Source organism: Nilaparvata lugens, chromosome 8, assembly GCF_014356525.2.
Source record: "Nilaparvata lugens isolate BPH chromosome 8, ASM1435652v1, whole genome shotgun sequence".
Classification (NCBI taxonomy): Eukaryota; Metazoa; Arthropoda; class Insecta; order Hemiptera; family Delphacidae; genus Nilaparvata; species Nilaparvata lugens.
In genome coordinates, this window is record NC_052511.1 from 33,656,468 (window position 1) to 33,682,453 (window position 25,986).

At 33.2% G+C, this 25,986-nt stretch overlaps 1 protein-coding gene across 1 annotated transcript; it reads right to left on the reverse strand.

Annotated features, from left to right (window-relative positions):
- Positions 1–1,582: 1,582 nt before the first annotated feature.
- On the reverse strand, positions 1,583–25,721 carry LOC111058155 (NAD-dependent protein deacetylase Sirt7). Its single transcript, XM_039434597.1, has 8 exons — positions 25,332–25,721; positions 24,367–24,464; positions 23,224–23,439; positions 11,719–11,890; positions 9,367–9,461; positions 8,854–8,989; positions 6,877–6,997; positions 1,583–5,738 (listed from the first exon to the last, which is right to left on the reverse strand). Exons 1-8 carry the CDS (start codon positions 25,431–25,433, stop codon positions 4,327–4,329), a joined length of 2,352 nt encoding a protein of 783 aa, XP_039290531.1. The 5' UTR covers positions 25,434–25,721; the 3' UTR covers positions 1,583–4,326.
- Positions 25,722–25,986: the final 265 nt, after the last annotated feature.

Sequence of the window (25,986 nt, forward strand, 5' to 3'; positions counted from 1 at the left end):
CGGATATTTCGAAAACAGAACGATTTGAAAAAAGTCAGATATTGTTGAGAGTTTTATAAGATCTAAATTTGGATAGAATAGTCAAGTTTTCCATGAGAGACTCATAGTTTTCGAGATATATCCGAAAAAAACAAAAAGCGGCAACTTTGAACCCCCTTAAGATAAGATAATTATTGATAATATTGTTACAAGGCTGTTGCCTATGGTAACATACAAAAATAGACAATATAAAATTGAATGGAAGTTAAGTACCCCTTAGTACAGGTGACAGGGATGGGGAATTTTAACATGATTACCTATCACCCTAAACAAAACTGCGGGGTCCGGGGTCAAAAATTGTCTTCCAAAACTTTCCCTCACAACCCTTCGTTGACTAGAGTAATTTTCAACCTGGATTCAAAAAGCATGGCAGCATAGCCGTCATCACCACCTACAATAGATAGAAACTTGGTTTGTTTATTTTGGTACCTATGTAGAAACAGAAAGCAGTCAGGCGTTCTGAGTTTTGTCAAAGTTGTTTAGATAGACAATTGCGGCGATTAAATTGCGTTCTATAGTAGCATTTCTCAATTGAAGAAAAACGAGAGAAAGCTACCGTAGTATCTGTATAAGTTAAATTTGTAAGCGTTTCTCTCTTAAACTAATTCAATAATCATTAAAAACTTCAGTTTCCAAGAACTCGCAACGCCTAACCGCTCTCTGTGTGCATACACATTAAAGCCGATTCACCAAACAAACTTGTCATGCAGCTTTCTGATCTGACTCATGTCCATTTCTTTGTTGGGTGTTGGGTTGTAAAACAGGGCATATGACGGACAGGTGAGGCTTGCCGCCTTCAAGTCCGTTGTCATACAGTGGGCCGACTTACATTTGGATTGTTATCGGAACGCTGCATGACAGGTGTGTCTCCTGCTAAATATATTAATGAGATATTTTGATTAAGATATTTAACTATTCTTCTATTGCACCTATAATAACCTGATATAACCTTAAGTTGTAAACTTCTTGCGTGACTTAATCAACAATCGAATGAATAAATTACCCATTACCGCAATTGCACCAATTAAGGCCCAGTATAATATATTCAGCGGTTGCGATTTGTTCAAGCACATGGGCATGGGCTCATGAATGAACTGCGGTGCGGCCTGCTGCTACAGTTTAGTTTGGAGGTACCATCAACATCCATCCTTGCTGCAGCGTAACTTCTCAGAGCTGATAAACTCTGAAGAACATTCATGATGTCATGAATGAGCTTTATTATGTACCTACTTAGATAAGCACTAGAAACATTTAAGAAATTTCCACACACTTGCCGAATTTAGAGTGCAGAAATATATGTTTTCTTTGAAATATAATTTTATGCCATCGAAAAACCCTATTTGCCTTATGTGGGCTGAGTGTGGACTATAATAGAATCAATGAAAATTATTCAAGGCATATTTAATTATGCTGTTTCAATACAGAAGTTTCATGATCTCGAGAAGACATTCTTCACGACATCGTGGGTCAGGGATGAGTATTTAAATGATACTAAGGGATTTGAGATTCGAGGATACTTGAATTGGTCAGTCAAAACAAACAATTCAATACACTACATTTAATCATATCAATGGAAGAAATACACTGATCAACATACATATGTAGATAAAAAATTGATGGTATCATTTTCAATTTCAAGGAATTTTGAGCTGTAAATGACATTTATTGAAGATGAATAAGATATTTAATTTACCATTGACATTTATCACATTTATTAACTCACATCAAATAATTATTTGAGTACATTAATCTGATTAGACGGACTTTACTTATTTCGCTATTGAATTATCATTTTAATACATCACGGTATTGTAATAGAAAAGGTTGAAAAAGACAATACAATATTGGCAAGAGTCAGCCAATCTTGAAAATAATAACATTTTTTATAAAAAGGTCATTATTTTGTTTAATGATTGTTTAATTTTATTTTATTAAAATTTATCCCATGATTCTATAAGAAAAAATGCTGACAAAATACAGTAGTATTAAAATTTAATAATATGAAATATATTAATCTCAAATTGAGAAGAAGGTTTAACCATTCCTGATGTACACACTAAATTAATTGAATGAAGGAAAATTCCCCCTCAATTCAAAACTCTCTACTCGCTTGTATTCAAGATATTGAGAGAAAATTAGTTGCCATGAGTTGATTTTATTTACATGTTATGTGATGTATTGAAAATAAATACGGTAATCTATGAGGACTTACAATGAGTATTACTAATTATTCCAATAGTGTTACAAAACAATATGGAAATAATTTGAATTAATTTACTCAACAAACACCACGTTTTTGGAAGCACTTGCTCAACTTGAAAAAAAAAACATATTTTTAGAAGCTGAAATATAATGTTCTATAGGTGTTTGTGATAATTCATCGAAACTATGATAAATGGATTTGTAGGATTCTATTAGATAATTTCTAAATAATAATTATTAGGAAAAAATATAGAAAATAATATTAATTAATGAGGCAAGAATTATTTCATATAAATACTGTTCTGAATACACACAATAAGGACACACAGTACATATAATACGCACAACAGATTGCACAACAACGCAAAATTAGTACAATAAATTTAAAATAATAAAATTAAATATTCTAAGAAACACCAACATAGAATTATCAATAACATTGAACACTACAATATTAAAACTACTATGCTAACAAACACGAATTGATCTAAATTATTTAAAAATAAAACTGAATTATAAAAATAGTCCGATAAATTGACTGAATAAGATTACTTTTAATGATTGAGATCAGAAATGTTCATGTTCACGTAACATCAACATAAAAAAAGGCAATGGAAGAAAAAAAAAACAATGAAATAATACGTTACTGCAAAATATACAAGATCATCTATGATTTCTTTATCCAATTCCTGACAGTAAAATTATTATAATTTCTTATGCTAAACCATAAATAAACATAGAAATCAGTCCAAAAGGACTATAATAACAATATAAAAGAATGAATTCCCAGGTAGGTGAATGAAAAGAATATCACCCTGAAAAATAATACTTTTTAAGTAAAATTGGGGCATTAATGTCAAATACTGATCATGATAAAAAACACTTGAATTAACATGAATAAACAAATATTCCAAACACTTGAATATACATTATATTCCAATATTTAATGACAATTAACAGAAAAACTGCTAGGATCACATTTTGTCGTGTGATAAATGTAAATAAAATTCTCAATAAGGTACTATTATTCTAGAGGATCTCTTATAATTTGTAATTATTGCGGTAAAAATCTTTCTCAACAATATTTAAATTATAAAACTTCAAATTAAAGCATTTTCTTACAAGGATAAGAAGTAATTTTTACTAATTGTCAATTTGTACAACAATAGAATATATTCCAATTCGCTCTGTAAAGAATAAAACTACCCTAATATATTATTATAACTAGAATTCTATTCCATACAAGATAAAATTCAGTTCTTCTAAAAAATAATTCTATTTGAATGGAGAACACAAAAACATAACACAATGTCACAAAACCCGATGAAGCTCAATACAGAGTAGTGTAGAAGGAATTTTAAAATAACGACTCAATCATTCACTACTTAACTTTCATTGATGGACTGACAATGATTTAAAATAAAATACTAGCTTCAACCTGTGTTTTGTTTCGAGATAACTAAAATTATGTTGATAATCTAAATTATTTCGAGATACTAAAATTATGTTGATAATCTCAACTCTGTTTCCAGATACAAAACTCTTAAATTGAAATATGACTCAATTTGAAAAATATTGGTGACTCCATTCCTGGCTGATTTGATATTACGGATAGGATAGTGATTAGAATATTCTTATCTTGACAAATTTACATTGATAATTGTTATGAGATCGGACCCTTCTAAATCAATCAACAATACTCCCAAAATATATTGTAACTAATGATAATTCAGATTATCAATTAATATTGATTAGTAAGATGAGGACCCTTCTAAATCAATCAACAATACTCCCAAAATATATTGTTACTAATGATAATTCAGATTATCAATTAATATTGATTAGTAAGATGAGGACCCTTCTAAATCAATCAACAATACTCCCAAAATATATTGTTACTAATGATAATTCAGATTATCAATTAATATTGATTAGTAAGATAAGTAGTTCAATAACACATCAATGATTGAACAAAAATAAATTTGACATTTCTAGTTTTTATTCCAATACTGACTTGTATTAATTTATTACCTAAACCTTAAGTAAAAATTGAATTGAAAATATAACTATGAATTCCAGACCAGCTTATCGTTTTTTCTTGTACTTTTTTCTATAGCCTTTTCCAAACCAGCCTGGATTAACAATAGGAACTTTAGGCGAAGCCTTCTCATTCGCTGCTTGATCTTTCCCCTTCTCATTATTAGCTTGATCTTTACCTTTCTCATTGGCTACCGGTACTTGATCTTTTGCTTTCTCATTGGTTGTTACATCTTTTGCTTTCTCATTGGTTGCTACATCTTTTCCATCGGAATTTTCATCTTCGTCGTCGCAGCAATAACAAAAAGGCCCTGCTGCTGGTGCAACAGGTGAATGTTGTTTATAAAATTGACAACCCTGAGTTTTATAATGTGTTTTACAAAATTCACAAGCTACTTCCCCAGACATTTTACCCGTTTTCTTATTATTTGAAGATTTATTTTTAGTGAGATCAAGTGGACTTGCTTGAGCTAATATTTTTGATTTAGATCCACAACTAATATTACTACAGTAATTTTTCATGTCAATGTGCTTAATAACTTCAATATTCTTACCCTTATTTTCAACAAACCCATTACTTATGCTACCCTGTTCAGAATTACAGTTATTACGCTTAACAGACTCGAATCTATTATCTTCACAGTAAAATTCTCTAAAAAATTCATTCGAATTTCTACGAGCCACTTCCTTTCCAATTTTCGTATAAATTTTTTCAAACTCTTCGACAGGAATAGAGAATCCCGCTGTTTCAATATTACCACCTGAAGCCTTAATTCTTTTCACAGGGGGGAAATCATCCTCCTGACAATCATGCTGATTTCTAGAAGATCCAACATCCACAATTCCATTCCCAATGTTTTTAAGCTCAAGAGAGGATGATGTCTCTTTCTTAAGATTGTCGTCAACTTTTCGAGACATTCCTGCTGATTCAATGCTATTGTCTTCAATCCCAATATTTCCAGAGGATTCTCCTTCACAGTATTCTTTTTTCAACGAGTGAGACTGTTCAAGAGGTCTTTTCCCATCGCCTTGCTCTGTGAATGGTCTCCATAAGCTTTTAGCCGTTTCTATCTCATCAATATTGTTATCTATTTCACGATTATCTTTACTCAAATCCCCATTTTTGTCAATCAGTACCTTCTCTTCTACCTCCCCATTTTCAGTTTTAATTGTTGCACTAGATACGTCTTCATTGTCAGATTTTTTATTTGAGTTGGATGTATTTTGAGCAAAATTACCGTCTGTGATTGGTTTTGAGTCACAATCAATGTTTTCCTCCTGTTTGAAGGCATCGTCGTCGTGGGTTAGAGGATTCTGAAGTATCGGTTGAGACGTGGTGTGCTGTTCCACTTCCAGAAGCAAAGTGGCATGTGTAAATATAGGATCCAAATGACGTTCATACTTCGGAACCGTTAGGCCGAGATGTGACATCACCAGAGTCATTACTTCATCGCATTTACCTGTTGAATAAAACAATCATATTATTGAAATTACCATTGCCCAGTTAACGCGACGCTAAAAACGCTGCTGTATTAGCGCTCGTATAACATGGGCCTTAAAAGGAGAAATGAAACGATCCAAACAATACATTAGAAGAGTAATTTGACACTTGCGTAACCTGTTGCAAATCTAGGGAATTAAAAATATAAAATTTCTGAGGCAGAAAGACCGAGGTGACACACTGAAGTATATAAATTGTATATACAAGTCATCTAATACAATTGATACTATTAGTTAAATTCAAGCGAGTTTCTATTCATATGAAAATTTTACTCCAGTGGTGGATGAGAAGAAATCTCAGATAAGGAGTAGTTTTTAACAATAAATTGAATGAAAATCTAAATTAGTGCGATTCTGCGCAAGAAATGTTGGCAACGAAGAAAATAGCTGAATGAAATACAATGAAAGCTTTTTTCGTGTGAATCTCAGATATTTTCTATGCTGCTCATATTTGTTGTGTGAAAGTCTTCAGAGTGAATGACATTAATTTGGATTATCGATCAATAACTTGTTTTTAATTTATCAGATTTGAAAGAATCTTATTTTCAAAAGGTAGTTCAACAACTTTAATCTTTCTCAGACCATTGATATTTGTGGATACAGTTTCAACTTTTCAGTTATACAATAATTAATGGATGAAATGTAAGGTTGAAGTATGAGGACATTTATAAGATATGATAACTGCAACTAGTTAAAAATCTGGTAAAACTAGTTAAAGAGTATTTCAACTTATCGTTATTTCTGTTTATTATTTAAAATTATCAACATATTTCAAAAATAATATTAACATATTGCCATTTAAAATCCAATATCTAACCTCCCTAACCTTTCTTTTTACCTTTAAAACTGAATCGTTAAGGTTATTTTCATACACTAAACAAATTTATATGAAGTCTCACATTATTGAGGCACTCCTCTTATAAAACATGTTAAAGATTTGATGGTAAAATAGGTAGGTGAACCTATAAATACTACCACAACTAAATAATAATTAAAAAATGAAAGTGTTGAGAAATTTAAAGTTTAATGAGAACGAATAATTTATCCGTGGATTGATGCTTAAAATTAGAATTACTGTATTTCCAAAACTTTACAAACCATTAATCTTCAAAGTAGCTTGATCATCTTTTGGAGTCCACTGCAAGTTGACAATGTAAAGAGATGGCCTCTTCTTGACAGGTCTGTCCATACCCCACAACCATGGATACTTTTTCAATACCTAAAACATAAAAAAACCCTATTATAATGTGGGTAATGTGATAGATTTGTTCGAATGGTTCTAGCCTATAATTGAGTGTTTTTCTATGTAAATGACATATAAACGTTATAACGATTTTCAATTATGGTGATAATTGAATTGACCCCTTTTTTTAAACGAAATTATCATAGTTGTCAAGATTGTAGAAGTATTTGAGATTAAATACTGGATGAAGGATATAAAAATGCATTATTAGTCATTAAAAATAATTGAATTGATTTAATAAATTATTAGAGTTGTTGATTAAAAATGATTACCATAATACTGTTTCACAGCTAACAATAAATCATTATGCTTCTTTCAAACACGAAATTTGAGCTTGCCTTACACAAAAACCAATCATTATAAGGCATTTAAGTATAAAAACCCAGCATTAAAGTAAGGTAATAAAGTATAATAACAAATTAAAGTATAAAAAACAGTACATGATCAATCCTGTATAGAGAAGTTTATTTAACTTAGAAGAGTGGCTACCAAAATGACTTTCTTTTATCTCACAAACTATGCATAACTACAGTATTTCAAAACATGTTTTTCAATTGCACTTTTTAATTCAAGGAGAATAAAGAAGAGTCCACAAATGTCATTATTCAAAAATAAAATTAGAAAATAATTCTGTAAACAGCAAGGTACTTTGAATGAACAATAATAAAAATAATATGAACGCTATAGTTATGCATTTTTGAAAAGAGGAGGGTTTCAATAGGTATTTTTATTTACATAGGTACTAAAATAATAAACCTCATTCCAAATCACTTTCTCATGGACAATAAGATCAGCGGAAAAATTAAACTGGATATAAAAAACTGGACATACAGTAATTTCTTCTTCCATTTAGATATATGACTCGAGATAGAAAGAAGAATGAAAGTCTTGGTGCCCTTTTTGAAGTGTTTGATCGCAGCATGTTTCGGACATTGATGCCATTTTCGAGTGATATGAGGTGGATAGGAGGAGTGCTGCTGGAGGATTCTTGTTTCGATCATGTGTTGGTGTGTTCATGTGATTTTGTGAACTGGAGCTGTGGATTGTGGATTTGAATTCGCATGATTCTGTCAAGGGTGGGGTTGTTGGTGTCTAGTTGGATTGGGTTTATTGTTTTGTCTCTGTTTGGTTTTGCCGCTTTATGAATGTTAAAGAAGAATTTCATATTTATGGAGCGGCAAAGTTGGACAGAGATAGGGTGGTAAACTTGGTCCAGTTGGACGCCGGTGGCCCCGTTTTTGATGGAGTCATGCGAGTTTGGATCCACAGTTTGTAGTTTCGGTTCATGGAATCATGTGAGTGCGCTGGCGTGTGCTCGAAGTGGGAGTCTTCTGGCAGCGTTTTTTGTTTGCTTCATGTCGCTTGAAAGTGGCATCAATGTCCGAGACATGTTGTGGTTGGGTATTTCGAGGTGGGTGCTAGGATTTTCATTTTTCTTTCTATTTCTATAAAAGTAGCCCTATACAGAAAAGAGATGACTCGAAATTTGTGCTCCAGCATTGTTTTTCATTTTTCAGTGGACTCGCTTACCTTTATTTTGAGTACCTATTCCTCTGTTTTCTTCTTTCCCCCCATTTCTCCCTTCCCTTTTTTCCTCATTACTTCTCTTCTCTTCTTTGCCTGCCTATTACATGGGAAACCATAGTTGGCTAGGCATCTTCCTATCTTTTTTTCTCTTCTCCAACACACCCAACCACAAAGCCCATGGTTTTTTATATTTGTAACATCTTATTGTGTTTTATTTGTTTCGTAATAATTCTTTGTAATTTTGTTTTGTGTGTTTTTAATAAATTGAAATTGAATTGAATAGTGAATGATTGAATAAGACTTACTTTCAAACTTGAGCCAATACAGAGGATAAGATCAGTGTTGTCAGCAGCATCGCAAGCTCCCGACCAGTTGAGAGGCCACTTCAATGCTCCTCGCTCGCCAAAGTGGACAATTGTGTCTCGCAACGGTTTTCTGCATCTGGGAATAGGTTAATAAAATGCTTGTGAGAGTTCTATAAAAGGAGAAATGATAAGTAGTAGTCGTGTTCAGTTTAAGGTGAACTACTGGAGAGTGCCAATCATTGTCAGTTAGTAGACCTACAACTAGTTCCAAGAAGTCAGTCATCCTTCCAACAAGATTACCAATAGCATGACACTTATCTAATACTGTAGAAGCAATTCGATATCTTGCAAACGTTTCGTGAATCACTTCCAAAAACATTGTAAAAGCATCACTTCCGAAAGCATCCAGAGCATACACGTTTCAAAAGCATTAATGATTTGAGGGTAAGCTACAATGTAATTTAAGATACGTTACTTACCTACTGAGTTAACTTTTCAATATAGCTTTCTCACCTGAAGCAAAGACGAGCTGTTTCATGACTATAACGAGCCGTGTGCTCAGTCACATCGAATAGGCGCCAATAATCCAACCCACACGGTGTACAAACCTCAAAATGAAAAATAAGTCATTTTAAAAACATCCTGTACGATAAAGAATTGAAGACTTACAAGTTACTTGTTTGATAATTCATCAAAACATTCATGGTTTCTAATATTGAAGGAACCATTATATGGCGAGATTCACGTTATAAAGTCAATGGAAATGACAGCATTGTTGCCACGTTGATTTTTCCACCGCCTTCTATAGTACATATCTATGATTCAAGTTATTCTAGAATATTTGTTCCAATCTTAATTGGTGATTGTTTTCAATAACGATCAATTACATCTCAGATATATTTATTATATTCAACAAGAGAATGCCTCTTTTTATTATTTAATGAAACATTTTCATAATAATTGAGACTAAATATTCTAGTAGTTTATTATATTCATTCATAGCTTACAAACGATTAGGCACCAGTGCAGAATTAAAATAAATAAATAAATGTTTATTTCCAATTGGAAAAGTATAGAGCTATTTGCTTTGACTAATGACAGACAAGGATAGCAAACCAATTTTAATCGGATGCTGAATTTATAACGTGAATCTCACTGTTGAGATGTGAATTACTACATTCATTACTTCATTACAAACTGCGATGTTAATTCTAACGATTTCCGCTTCATCATTGATGAAATGCAATCATTATTTTTCCAACTATAGGTAAAGTGAGATAAGTAAAATTAGACAGTGAGTCAGATGTTACAAGAAGGCGCTCCACAACAGCTAATTGAAAGCCCTGCTTTTCAATACATTTTTGCTCTACCGGGCAGAAAAATAATGCCATTGGCTAATACAAATCACACTGTATTGAAAAACAGTGAATAAACCTTATTATAGTTAAAGTTAATTTAACAACTAGGCTACAAGTAAGAATTTAAACTATGTCAATCGGAAGAGTCAAGCAAGTGTACGTCAGATCGTGCATGAGCCGAAAAACAAAATCTGGAATGAGCCTTACAGATACTTTGTGACGTGCATGCGTTCAGTGTGTTTTTGTTCACACTGCTCCTTCCATGGTTTGTATCTCATCTGCGCGCTTGGTCAAGCATAAACAAGCGTGCACTAGCACATATACGCAATGTATCAATATTATCACACTCTTGGTGCCGATTGCACAAAAGCTGGTTAAATTTTAATCATTTCCACGAGAACCAATCAGAGAAGCAGTCTTATCAAAAATATCTTCTCTGATTGGTTCTCGTGAAATTAATCACGGTTAAAATTTAACCGGCATTTCTGCGACCGGGCCTTAATGTAACAACTGCAAGTAAACATTCAAACACACATTACAATATTATTTTTACATTGTTGTTATCTATTTAAAAATGTAAGAATTGGCTTATACATGTACAGGATAGGAAATCCACGAATGACGCATCATATCGTCTGAACTACTGGACTGATTAACTTGAAATTTTGCATATAGATTTTTAATTTACCGAGGATTGTTATAGGCCTATTTTAAAATCTCTAAGATATAAGATTTAAGTTTTCAGTTTGTTAAATTTGTAATTAGACCCTTGCGGAGCACGGGTTACCTGCTAGTAATTTATTTATTTAAACTTTTTTACAAAACACTCTTATGAGGTGAAAATGCACTTACATTGGTAGTGACGATCGTTTCGACCTGTTGTTGGTCATCATCAGACTTATTTATTTATTCCATTGACAATCACAAATCATTATTACAATATATATGATTGGGAGAAGACAACAGGCATAGCCCAAAACTCTTTCCTAAATTTTGATTGATAAAAGTTTCGAATAAAGAAATGAGGTTATTATTTCACTTTTTACTTCAAGTCCAATTTCACTTCAAAACTAATGACTAAACTAAAAATTTCAAATTTTGATATTTAAATCTGATTAAAAACAAAACTATTTCACTCAAATCTCTACAAATAAATATATGATTTGTAGTAGTCACTGTACTCATGCTAGTTCATTGTTTTCTAATTTTTCATTTTCAACTCATTATTATGATTCTTTTTTTTATAAGGGTTTGTTTCATACTTCTATAGTTCTATTCTTACTTTTTATTTTTAGGTTACAATCATTCTTCTTTTGCACTCCAGCTTTTCTCTATCTTCTTAATACAAGCTCACGATAAGACATTAGTCTTGTGAGCTTGAAGTTCTTTTGCACAATTAATAATTTTATTCAATATTATGTAATTGTATGAATGAATGTGTACAAAGAACAGATAAATTTAAAACCGATTTCAACTTTTATACTGTGAATAGGAAGTATGAACTTACTTCGAGATACATATTGCCATGAACTTCGGAGAGAGCCTTCTTGGGCAGCCCACTGCGCAGGTGCAGACCATCACAGTTCTGTGACACAATGTGCTTCACTATGCCACTCTGGTACATCGCGAACAACGCCATATGCGTCAGAGTCGGCTCTGCTTGACTCAGATCGTGGCATCTGCAAATCAACAATAATTAGTAAAACAGCTAAATTTAATAGTAAATAATCTACGATAATCATTGAATAATAATATAATACAACAATCAGTTATAGAGCAAATGAAAAATGAACACGATAAATGAAAAGTGACTTTTTGCTTTGAATAAAATAAAATATAATTTTATTGTCTGACTTTTTTAAAGTATGAAATTTATGTTAAACTAGCTGGCCCGGCGAACTTCGTACCACCAAATAGTTAATGCATCGCATGACAAACTTTAGCTTGATACACACCTTAGGAGGCGCGATGCGGCATTTTGTTTCAGGTGCTTCTTGCCTATTGGTTTGGATGGAAGAACACAAATTAAATCGGGCATGGCGTGGAACGGTGTGATAAGGCAATCTCCGTAAGATCAACACTTTGTATCACCAAGCCACGCCTCCTCCGGTGTGCTTAGCTTTAGCTTAATCTGATGCACTATATTTTTATGAAAATTATCCAACAATCAGTATTTACATTTATATCTCAATATGGACTTCCTATGTGCTTAGTTAGTTGTTCAGCAGTTTGTATTTTTAGATAATATAGTTGAATGCAGCTTGCTGGGAAATTGAATGGTATATCTCCTTGCTGCTGATTTTTCCGTGCATATTATTCTAAATTTACAGCATTTCGAGTTCTACGACCCAAGTTTGGTCGTCGTTCGTACTGCGGCATTATTATTAGAATTATAATTTTGTGAATCAGTAGAAAGAAAATAGAAATACAGATCTACTGGCGGCTGTTGGATGACGCAATGATTATTTATTTATTACAGAACAACTATTACAGACTACAGGCATTAAGCCCAAAACAGTCTTCACTACCATTTACAATCGAATAAAGTAAGTTACTAAAAGAAATAAAAATGAGAGATACAGTACATGCAATTCACAAATACATAAGAAAGTTGATAAGTATGAGGAAAGCATAAGTAATTGTAAGTAATCTAAGCATGAATAATAAATACAGAATAAAAACTAATCTAACTTATCCAAACTTATCTAAAACTTATCCAATAAGTAATAAAAAGAATAGGCCTACAATTGAGCATAGAAACAGGTTAAGGGAAAACATGTGGCACTGTGGGAAGAAAATTTATGAAAGCAGAGAAGAAAAAAGAAAACGTTTTAACAACAGATATTCAAGTATAAAAGTTAAGGGATTTAAACAGTAGGTTTGATCAACTCTATAAAATTAATAAGAATCACGGACATCATATTAATTGAATCAATTCAGAAACTGAATTCAAATTCAATTATGAATAGCCTCAATAATGCGCCTTCTAACCTCACTAACAGGGCCATGCACATCAACACCTTCACAAACGCTATTGAATAGCCTCAGAACTCTATTAAGTGGAGAGCAGAAGTTATGAAGGGTCCTTGATCTTGGTACATGAAAGGTCCTAACTCTTCTGACATTGAACGTGGGTACCTGGAAACCAATCCTAGAGAGGAGAGCGGGTGAATTAATGTAATTTTTCAAAAGTTACACCACAAACATCAATGAAAACCTGTTACGTCTAGCCCTCAAAGAGTCCATATTGAAAAGGGATCTCAAACGTCCAGAAGGAAAACCCAAGGGACAGGCTCTTCTAAATTGCATATAAAATAGGAAGCGAAGAAGCTTATTCTGTACTTGTTCGACTCTTAATGTATCCTGATGAGTAGAGGGACTCCAGACAATAGATCCGTACTCTAGGACACTTCTGACTAGCGACTGATACAGAGTTACAACAGTCTCAACATTATTGACGCCGGTAGAGTTTCTCAGAACAAAGCCCAACAGCTTGTTCGCTCTGCCAATGATGTGATCAAAATGTGCTGAAAAAGACAATGTACAACTGAATACAATACCAAGATCCTTACACATTGCTACCCTCTCCAAGCACACACCATTGATTGAGTAGGGATAACGAGCTGGATTAACCTTTCTGGAGAAAATCATACATTTACATTTTTTTACATTGATATCAAGCTTATTCACATGGCACCACAATGCAACTCTGTCAACATCAGCCTGCAAGGAATAGCAATCATCCAATCCTTTCACCTCTTTGTAGATCTTCATATTGTCAGCGAATATCAAGCACTTGGAGTTGGGTATCTGAAGTGGTAACTCATTTATTAATAGCAAGAACAAAAGGGGCCCCAGATTGCTACCCTGGGGGACACCAGACGTACTGAAATAAGCATGAGAGACCCTTCCTTGAACAGTTACAAAAATTTTTCTTTGAAACAGGTAACTTCTGAATAAATCAACCAAAGCACTACTAAAGCCCAGCTGTGACAGCCTCTTCAACAATATACAATGATTAACACGGTCAAAGGCTCTACTAAAATCAGTATAGATCACATCCATTTCTCCACTGGCATCAAGTACATTGGAGGCAGATACTGTAAACTCGAATAAATTTGTCACAACAGATCTTTCAGGAAGAAAACCATGCTGATTTTCAGACAGTATTGGTCGTGAATACCATAGAATCTCATCATAAAGAGCCCTCTCATAAACCTTAGCAAAGACAGACAATATACTGATTGGTCTATAGTTCATGATGTCATCTCTCCTGCCAGACTTGAAAATTATAACAGCTGATTCTTATTTCTGTGTGTGGCCAACTCATAAATCTTCTCCCATAAGGATTACGTCATGTAAACTTTGAAGGACCGTAGGAAAGAGTCCTGAAGTCGGATTATAAGTTTGATAGGCCATAAACCTGGTCCTGAACATAACGAACACAACTAAAAAAATATCATCAAATTCGGTGCACACATAAAAAAGTTATTGAATGTCAAAATTTGAGGCTCGATTTTTATTTATATAGATTCATTTTTATTTATATCAGCCCTTAAAGAATAGATGTAAAATATAAAGCATTTCATACCCAAGAAATATAGAATGTATTATTATGAAAGGTACGTTCAACAGGATCAATTTCCGTTCCACCAAGCATTTTTTTTATCTTGTCTGTCCTAGTGTCATAGGTACAAAAGAAGATATCAACAGCTTGTTACATTTATCATAAACCCTGTTAATCAAAACATTAGTTGTGGCCGTAGTCGAGTGAATTAGATGCTGGCCTTATAATTCAGAGGCCCGGGTTCGAATCCCGACACAGGCCAAATATTTTTCTTGGACCACTCCCATGTTTCCGATGAACACGTTCTCCGAAGGCCCGGCTGCCTGCAAACAGTCTCTAGGTAATAGACTGTCAAAGACCCTGAAATTGATCAGGTGTGACCTGAAAACTCTGACACAAAATCCGAGACAGCCAGGTCACTCAATATTATTATTATTATCAAAACATTTATGTATAAGCCAACAGATCTAAAAATTTAATAATAGAATCAACCGGTACCCATTCTGCCAAGGTTTTTTACCTTTTAATTTTCAAGCTCAAATATTTGTTTATTCAATGAAAATGAAAATGAATGAATCTTACTCCAAAGTATCACCAGAATGAAATAGAGCTATGGGCCTTTACCAATCCTTCTTGAAATTTACTATCGCTAGCCTACATGCGAAGAAGGGTACGCGCCACCTTAGTCCTCCGACACACCCAGAACCTGACAGGAGTGAACAGCGACTATCTCATCCATCGACACCGTAAGCCAGCAACAGGGAAAGACTGTTTTGAAAGAGTCTCGAATTGGCGTGTTTTCGACACTTTTACATTTGTACAGAAACGACAAAGTCAGACACATCGAATCTCTGACACTTCCAAAACAAGACGGTTAGGTTACACTTCTTGGACGGACTGTACTAAGCAGAGCTGTCTTCTTTCATTCAAACAATGGTCATTGTTTGATGAACCCCATGTGTAGGCTATTCTTAACAAGACCATTGACAATTTATTTCTGGAACCTATCACTCATTTCTATTTCTCTTAGTAGTTATATCAGGCGATGACTTATCTTGTAACTGTATAATTCGTTATATATCATTCCTATTTTGTGCAGTTGTCTCTCTTTTCTGCAGTTATTTGGAGCATAAATAATAGAGCTGTTAGTGAATTTCTTGACACAAAACAAAAATAACTTCACTTCATAGTTAAATTATCAAGATTAGTGAGTGCACTGAAACCTCACGATAACTCTATAATTCGTAGTTTTGCCATCAAAAACACTGTAATTAGTATTCCCATAAATATATAATACACTAATATGCAATTGTAACACTGATAACTCCAGTTATGAGTTCATTGAAAGCTCTATTGATTCACATATAATAATATAACTAGACACCCTGGGTTAAAGAAGTCGCTCATGAACAGGTATTGATCTCTGAAATCTTTTACAAGTATGTCAAATTAATATTTATAACAATATTTTCTAATATCCATTCATAGAGGCTATATTATGAATTAATTATGGGTAATGATGGGATCAGTATCCATGATACAATTTTTTTGTATTTTGTTCTATCAGCCACGATATTACAGAGCCTGATATATATTCGTCACCCACCAAAATTTGTATTCAACGCTTGGTCCCGTAGGCTACAAATTAAAGAGGTTCTACTGTGTTGAATGTAGTCTACTGGAGGGTGAATATACTCGAACATTGAGTATTTTGAAGATAATAGTTTTTTTTAGTATTGTTTTTCATTTTGAATTTCCTTTTATTTGAAAACCAGCAATAGACCTTTGAGACAATTGGTCTATCTTTTCATATTCCCTAAAAACTACCTGATTGTTATAAGCTAATTTTAGTATGTGCTTCCTCAACATAGAAATACCCTTTTCTTGGAATATGGGGATGTAGAGGCATATTTATATACGATAGAATTCCTGGAAGATTGGATATGTGAGCATGTTGTCAATGGAAATGAGTAGAATACTGTACAAAAACTTTGAAAAGTATAATAAAGTTGAATGAAATCAGCTTCAATTATTGAATGGTTATTGTATGGCAAGATTACGATACTTATGAACTCAACTTAGAAATTCTATTATATTTAGCGAGCAATTTCTGTATACATTTTTATATTTATCTGGTTATTTCTATATCTGGTTATTTATGTCCAACGGATCTCGAAAACAGCTCTAACGATTTTCACGAAATTTGGAATATAGTAGGTTTATGATATAAAAATTTGATTGCACTAGGTCTCATCCCTGGTAAAACTCGCTGAAGGACATTAAAAGGATCATTCATCCTTGGAAAAATAGCTGAGATTTTCGTCGTCTGTCTGAATAAAGTGAGTGAGCGAGTGCATCCGTGGAAAATCAAAATATCTCATCCCCGAAATTCTTAAACTGACGTATAGCCAGCTGTAAAATATAAACACGACCTCAAAATAAAAATTCAGGGAAGAAACAATTTTGGGCTGTGCCTGTTAGTCCTTCCCCAATCATTTTGTTCTGTTTATCAATAAATGAAATAATAACGCGCGAAGCTCGGTGCCCTGATATTGGATTCTGAAACAAGATAATTGTACTGGAATGTATTGAGTAGTTCTGTGAACAGTAGACCTCACGCAGTTTTCTCATCGACAAGTATCCAATGTCACCTGTTTGAAAAGAAATTCAGTTCACGTTTGAATTTGTATTCCATATGATATAATTCATCCAGTTCTGTGATAATCTTTCTATCTGATGAGAATTATTTTTTTACAATAAAACATATCATAATCTCTTCAGCATTATTAAGTTCATTTGATTATTTTTAATGAACTATTAAATTAGATTTTTTTTCAGAAGTGAGAATATTGATAATGATGGGCACGCATAATAATACCAATATCGGGGCACCGAGCTTCGCTCGTTATTTATTTATAAACTATTGATAAAAAGAACACAATTCTTTAAAATGATTGGGGAAGGACTAACAGGCACAGCCCAAAACTGTTTCTTCCTGGAATTTTTATTTATACATTAATTTTTTTGTATACTATAAATAGTCCAGAAAGTAGGCTATGTTACATACACTTCCATTCAGGTTCAATTTTCAGTCCAAAAATTTAAAAACAAAAAAGGTCTAATTTAGATTATTTACAAACAAATTGAATAACAAAATAACACTCACTAATCACTTAAAATTGTCAAATAATGAATACCGTAACTTTGAAAATTATGATATACTCTAGTTTAGAATGATTATCATTTCATGTCAACAAATCAGATTATTTTGATCAAGTCGATTAAAATTTCTAGATAATATTTCTCGCCGATTGATTACACAGTTGGGAATAATTCTGTCTCTCTCCCACACAAGCAACTTCTGTTTTGACAGACGACAAAATTATCATCTGTTTTTCCAAGGATGAATTATTGTTATCCTTTTCATGTTCTTCAGTGAGTTTTCCCAGGGTTGAGACCTAGTGTAGTGCAATCAAATTTTCATACCTACTACGGTATATGTTCCAAATTTCGTTTAAATTGTTAGAGCCGTTTTCGAGATCCGTTGAACATAAATAACCAGATATAAAAATATAGACAGATATACAGAAATTGCTTGCTTAATGTAATAGGATGACTGCAAAACAAGTTATTAAAACCAAAGACCTTAAAGATGCATATCTCTTCAAGGTCTTTGATTGAAACTGTAGATCTTATAGAAATTGACACGGTTTTTCCAGACATCTGTGTAATCCACTAGTCAGCTGATTGTTATGAATAATTCTATAGTCTGATTAATCCTATCTTCAGAGTAGATGATATATAATTATACAGTGATATCAGAGTATGGAGGAATTCCTTTTCTTTTCATATTATCCTTAAAATTCAAAATTTCAAAGAACCTTGTGTAACTTATACATCGACGCGCAGTTGAAAAAGGATCAACGCGTTTGGCCGTAATTGCGTTACATACAGACAAAAGAAAATCCGAGTTAAAACATAGACCTCACTACGTTCGGTCAATAAACTGTGATATTTTTATTATTATTTAAAAGCAATTAAGCCGTCCATTACAATCATTGAGAGAAAAACCAATAAGTTTCTCATATTATCTTCTCAAATCTTAATACATTAACAATACGCTACCGGTAATTCCTGAGTAAATACTGATGTTGAATGAAATAGACTAAGAAATTGTCAAAAAACCACAGATTAATCTGATTAAGAAAAACCTGTGGTTTTTTGACAATTTCTTAGTCTTTTTCATTCAATATGAATAATTACCACAATATCTACTTCTCAACTACACAAAAAAGTGAAATACTGATGTGGTCGATTTCAATGAACATTAAATGAAATGGTTGTTTTCTTCTAAATCTCTATACTTGAGCATTCATTCTGTAAATTTCGAACAGAGCTCACTTTCACGGGGTTTTCTCAGATGATGCAGCAATCACTCAGGAATCTCCAACACAGATTTCAATAACCCATGAGAAGGTAATCTAAAATTAAAACGATTAGTGCTATATTGCTGAATTATTATTGCCAATTATTAATGTTTTTCAGAAAATTATTAATGCCATAAATGTCTCTTAATTAAATGATAAGTTCTGGAGTTTCAATTATTATAATATTTTTCGCATTCCCATTTTTCATTTTTTTATATTTTGAATCCCTTCATTTGGGTCTCTCGTTGTTTAGTCGAATATAGTACGATTATATAGTATTATTCGGTTATATATCTATCACAGAAATCTCTCTCAGCAGCGACTATATAAACGCTTAACATAGGTTGTTAGGGAACGATAATAATAAGAATATGTGATGAATAATCTATCCTGTTCTAGGCGAGCAATATTTCTGTATCACAGATATCCAAAAACTTCAACACTAGAATGTGAATATTCTTTGAAACGGTTTGATATAAATTGATGGGCGATTTCCACCATTCATTATCTCTTGAAATTCTATTTTTGAATCTTGTATTAAAACCTTCCCATAAAAAATGTTAGATTCAATGACCAATGAACCAAGATGGAAGACCAACATTTTGAAGCTACCTACAGATTTTTTAAAAAAATTTGAATAGGATTTCCCAGTGTCAAATTATCTCTCGAAAAGGAGCATTAAGTTGTTTTCCTATTAATATTAAGCTGCAGGCCTATATGAATCCATAGAACTTCATAGATTTCTCCGTATGGGTGAATGATTCAGAATTAAAATTCAAATTCGTAAAATTAATAATACAAACGTCAGAGCAAACTGCCATCAGAATTTGTATTATTAATATTACGCGTATGTTATTGAAGAATAATAGTAAGGCAGACATGTTACTTTTGTTTCCTGAAAAAGGTGAGTAAAATATTTTGTTGTTCAACGAACTTGACCTGTAGAAAGGTTTGAAGAGTGAGTATTAAAAATTTGAAGCTGATCGATCAACTCTTTCCAAAGTTATTGTAGTACATTCAAACAAACAAACCCACAGACTGGCAACAACTTTGAACTTGGGTAAAAAGTGAGAGCTTGCTAACGCTCGTTCAATGAATATTATTGAGAGAACAACGGGCGGTATGCTCAAGTTGGAAGCACATAACTTGAAGGAGTCAAATTATTTCAGTGTAGGGGATTGTATATTTTACAAGAGAGTATGTTTCTGAGGGATATAGTCCTATAGTGAGAATTGAAGAAGAGAGGATTCAATTGAATCACTGCTTTAGTTTTGTTGCACAGCCGGCCTTATCTCACATTCAACCTCTCGCATTCTCCAGTATGATGCTACATCAATATTATATTATACAATCCTACTCAGTGGAATGGGGGAATTCGCAATGTTACAAGCAAGAGTTGATAGTAATGGATATAATTGACACAACAAAATTACAAATGTAGGCATGGGAAAGTTAAATACAATATAGGTAGAAGATAATATCTCTGAAGCATTGTATGAAATAATAACAAAACCCTGAGAGAAAAGAAAGGAGAGAAGTATGAAAAATATTACTAATCACAATGAATATAAAATGCAATTTGAATGTCGATAATATAATAATATATTGAAGTATAAACTGTACCTTATACATTGATTTACATCAAATGACAGTATTATATAAACGACGAATTTCCTTGTATGAAAAATTTAATATTAGAATAATGATTAAATGCCATTTGAATTTTCGATTCTCTGAGAAGGATATAAAATAGTATCATTCTTATCAGCACACAACCGGGTAAGAGAAAGAGAGAGTGTGTGTGTGAGAGATAGAGTGGCGCAGGACTGATAGAGAGAGGGTTGAGGGTGATTGATTGATTGAGTACTTTATTCATGTAGATTACAATATATACTGGCTTATACACTTATATACAATAGCTTACAATACAGCAAAATTATAGATGAATTTACATAATATAGACTGAGAAAATAACTATTGAACTTTATATGATATGAAAAAGTAATTTGTAATATAATAACTATAGGTGAGGGAGAGATAAAGAGAGAGTGAGAGGAAGCAACAGAACTGAATAAGGTTGAGATAAGAGACAATGTCACGCAGGAGTATTGTCTTATGAATGGTCACACACACACTTCTCCAGTCACACTAAGTTTCCAAGAAGGTCTGTGCCAAAATGCAAACCAGTTTACTTCCTCGCCATTCTTCCCGCAAAACTGGCATAGACGTCAAAAAGTGATAGCGACAACCAGAGACTGTTTTCCAGGTAGAGAAATTAGTCACGGACTCGCCCCGCCAAAACAAGACACTTCTTTTTCAGCACAAGAACGACAAAAGCAGCCACCGCCAAAACAAGACTGATTTTCAGTGCTAGGATGGATGTGTCTGACTTTGACGGTGGTGTATACTGACACTTCGTGTCTTAGCCAAATGCCTCGTCATCTAATTAGTGACGAGCATGAATAGATTAACGAGATTCTCACTGTCCCTATCTACTATCTAGCGAAACCACTGCCAAGGGAACGGGCTTGGAAAAATTAGCGGGGAAAGAAGACCCAACATACTCAAAACTGCAATTTTTGATATTATCTAAATCATTTTTCAAGCTTGGATTTAATTTGATCTTAATATCTTATAGAACTCTATCAAGTACTTTGTTTTTCTATAACTTTTTACATAAAGATGCATTTTTATGGAAATTCTCACACATTCCCATTTGTCAGATGAACCTTTCTAACTGAGGTTAGGTATGCTGTGTTTATTTATTTAATTTATTGAATCATTCAGAATTAGATCATTAATTAATACAGTGTTGCACTGTAATATCATACCTTCTTTACCAGGAAAAGGGTATGATCACATTGGATGCACGTATGTACAAGAGCACGCGAGACCATGCATGACCACGCGAGTAGATGAGAAACAAAATCTGTAAAGGGCCATAGAAACATGTTGTGACTGACTTGTAACTGCAGTCAGCGTTTGGCCGTCGAAGCGGTAGGACAGTGTTTAAGGTAGCGTTCTTTGGTCACTCATATCTACTGTATACCAGCGATGATCTACCCAAGTTGAAAAATAATACAATGGCAACATTTGCTGATGACACAGCTATACTAATAATAATTTAAGTATGGCTTTTATTCGTGGAAAGTCCCTGACGGAAGTTCCACCTCGCCTGAATGAGCCTTACGACTGTCATACTTCAGCCGGGACCGACAAAAGACTTTCGATGCAAGTTAGCGTTGGAAAGCCCACGTGAAGAAAAAAGAGAAGAATTAGGAATTGGTTGAAGAAAAATCTACTGGCCGATAGGCCGAAATTCAGTTATTTCTACCTACAACAAGATTTTCATCTACTAGCAGATCCTGAAACCCTTATGGATGTATGGAATACAGCTCTGGGGCTGTGCCAGCAAGAGCAATGTGGATGTGATTCAACGATTCTAGAACAAAGTTTTGAGAAACATCATTGATGTTTGAGAAACATCGTTGGGCATTTCGCATACAAGTATGCAGTTAGGATCCAACGGCATGAAAATGAAGAAGTCGCTCAGTTACTTGACAACACACTTATCCTGCGCAGATTGAAGCGGACCAAGCCCTTCGTATTGTGTAGTATTGTGGAGTGAAAATGTCAAAACCAGAGCAGTGTTAATAGTGTGTATATCTATAATACGGTACATGATAATTTAGATAGCCTATATATTTATTTCTTTTCTAATATTTTTGTCATTAATAAGTTAGCTTAGCTAGAAGTAGTATTGCTGGTGAGAACCACATATCTTATCAATTTAAAACTCTATTATATAAGAAAAATTGCACATTAGTCTTTTTAGACTAGATTGCAATGCATTGAAAAAAAACACAAAACCTGTAACTGCTCATACTGAACGCCACCAGCAAGTGCACGCGTTCAGTGAGTGTTTCTATGGCTCATCCCAGATTTTTTTCTCGTGTAATTCCTGTGCATTGAATATGATCATACCCATATATTAAATTGGTTCTACATTTGAACTTGCCCAATATCTTTGCCCTGTTGCAACCTGGTCCAAATGCCATTGGTGCCTCGATAGTCGGGTATCCTGGCAGCAGTGCTCACTCCGGCGCCAGAATAGACCACAAGATGGCGGGCAGAGGAGAGCGCTTCTGCTAGTGCCTTGCATTTCTCAGCTAGGACACTCGGCTGATCTTCTACTTCTTCTGATCTTAGTTTCAATTTTCTTCTCTTTTCCAACCTGAAACAAATTTGAACACAATTTTGATATGATATTTCATCTTTTGGTATTTGAATAAAAAAAAAAAATGCTTTCAGATGGACACGCTAGGCCATTGGTCCCGGCTGCCCAATAGCAGTAGAGGCCCTGAAATGTATCAGGTGCGAAACTCTGATAAACTCTGACACCAGACCTGAGCCAGCCAGGTTTTTCGATATTATTATTATGCTTCATAATAGTTTGAATAAAACAAAAACCAAGAGCTATTGGAATTATTCTGTTATTCATGCAAAGTTAGCATTTATGTAAATCTTAAAAACCGTTCTAACGATTTTATAAGATTTGAAATATTGAAATACAAGTTGTAATTGAAGAAAAAATTGATTCCACAGGATTTCAATTCTCTTGAAACACAGTGAAGACATAAACTGGAAAATATAGGTCTATCTGTTTTTTACAATTTTGTAAGTTTTAGTCTAGGTATTGTTCTGTTTCGGTGACAAGTAGAATGACTATGGAAAAAATATAAAGATTTTACTGTCATTGAAAAAACCTGTTTGCTAAAGCAACAGATGTCGATTCGGTGTCGGTATGAAGGGCTTCACTTATGTCCACCGACATTCTGGTTGTTCTTTTTAATACTGTACATTATTCTTTTTGTATGACTTTCAGGCTATACTGAAAGTATTAATATTTTAATTGTTAACAGTGCTAGATAGTTCACTGGGTAGTTTTTGTCTTGACAATGAGAGAATATGGGAAAGAAATATAGTTACGAGGTTCTAAAGATAAAATAGTATTGCGAAGTAGATTAAACCACGAAAAATCAGTCTTATCCACTAACCAGACAAATTATCAAATGGCTGGTGAATAAAATAAGGAAATATCACATAAATAAAATACAGACAAGAAATTGTAGAAAATAAAAATCAACCAAATTATACATACTTTTCTTCAACTTCCTTCACAACATTGATGCTTTCTTCAAGAAGCTGGGTTTCTTCGGCGCTTCTATCACATTCTGCTTTCTGAAGAATAGTTGAGATCTGCAAAATTTAAACAAACTTGATGTATTGCTACTCAAGAGAAGTGTGATTTGTGAAGAATAAAGAGGGTACCCTAGTTCTCTAGTATATGGGCAACGGCATTGAGACCTAAATAGATCAATAGGGGCGGTAAATACAAATTCAACCATGTATCACATTCTTGACGATTTCAATAGATTACCTCAACAGACATTGTCGAAGGTTGCATTTTTCTGATTCTTTGAAAACGACAACAATGTGATACATGGTTGAACTTGTCTTCACCTATGTATGCTATGTACTGGTACCCCCAGTCAAGGACAAAGACATCAAGTATCAATTATGTCTCAATGCTGGATTCCGCGGCCCATATACTCAAGTGCAGCCCTAATTGGCAAAAATAAGGTACCCAACTAAATCTATAAATATCAATAAGATAAGATACAAGCGATTGATGAAATTTAGGTTAACTTAATTTGCTGTTACTTTTCAATTAAAAAATCATTTGAAATGAATGTTTGAAGTAAAAGAAATTGATTACCTTAATTTGTTTTTGAAAGCAAGTAGGCTACCTAAGCTAGTAAGTAAAGCAAGAATTGATTCAAAATCAACTTATGTAAAACGAGATATTCATCACTAAGTAATGGGTTATCAAAAGACTAACTGGTTATACATCAAAGTTTAGCAAATTCTATGTTTAATTGTAAAGTTTATATCACAGGTAAACACTTTTAAAAAACAAATTTTAAAAATAATAATGCTTTTCTGTAGCCTCTGCCTCTGATCTTGATTAATAGGGTATGAGTACAATGATGCACTGTTAAAAATCCAAGTATTCCAAAGTTTAGGATTACTTAAGTTGTAGAAATAATTAGCCAAGAATCTTACCTTCTTATGAGTTTGATTTCTTTCTTTTTTTACACAAAAAGTTACATTTAATGATGCTTTTCTTCGTAAACCGGACGGTTTATTAGATCTGCTTGCATCCATATTATTTTGTCTATTCGATTATTTATTTTGATTTTTTCAGTACATAACCTACCAACTTGCTTGCTTTGCCCTATCAACGTATAGCAGGTGTCATACTTTGAAATCATTATGCTCAATTGAAGAGAAAATCAATGGGTTATATTTTTTGTTGTATTTTTATCAAAGAATTAGAATTAATAAAATATTTCAAATAATAGAATCCAACTAATAAATTCATTGTGAATGAATAATATGTATGAGGAGACTGTGTAAAACTAGGATGACAACAAATTATAACATTTTCAAACTGTGGTGATTATAAAACAAATTACAGTCTTCAGTTACGTACTGTACAACACAACAAACTACTACAGGTTTACGGTTCACGTTGTGTAAATTTCTCGTGGAAGAGAAAAATAAGAATTATAATATAGTACTTCAAAATGTCTTTTTTGTTGTTCTTAAAAAACTTTGTCGCTGCAAGTGTAATAGTTCTACTATGTCGTTAAAAAACAAAATGTCGTCGTCCCACATCTGGAATAATTCACTGATCTATTAATAATATTAAAATGAA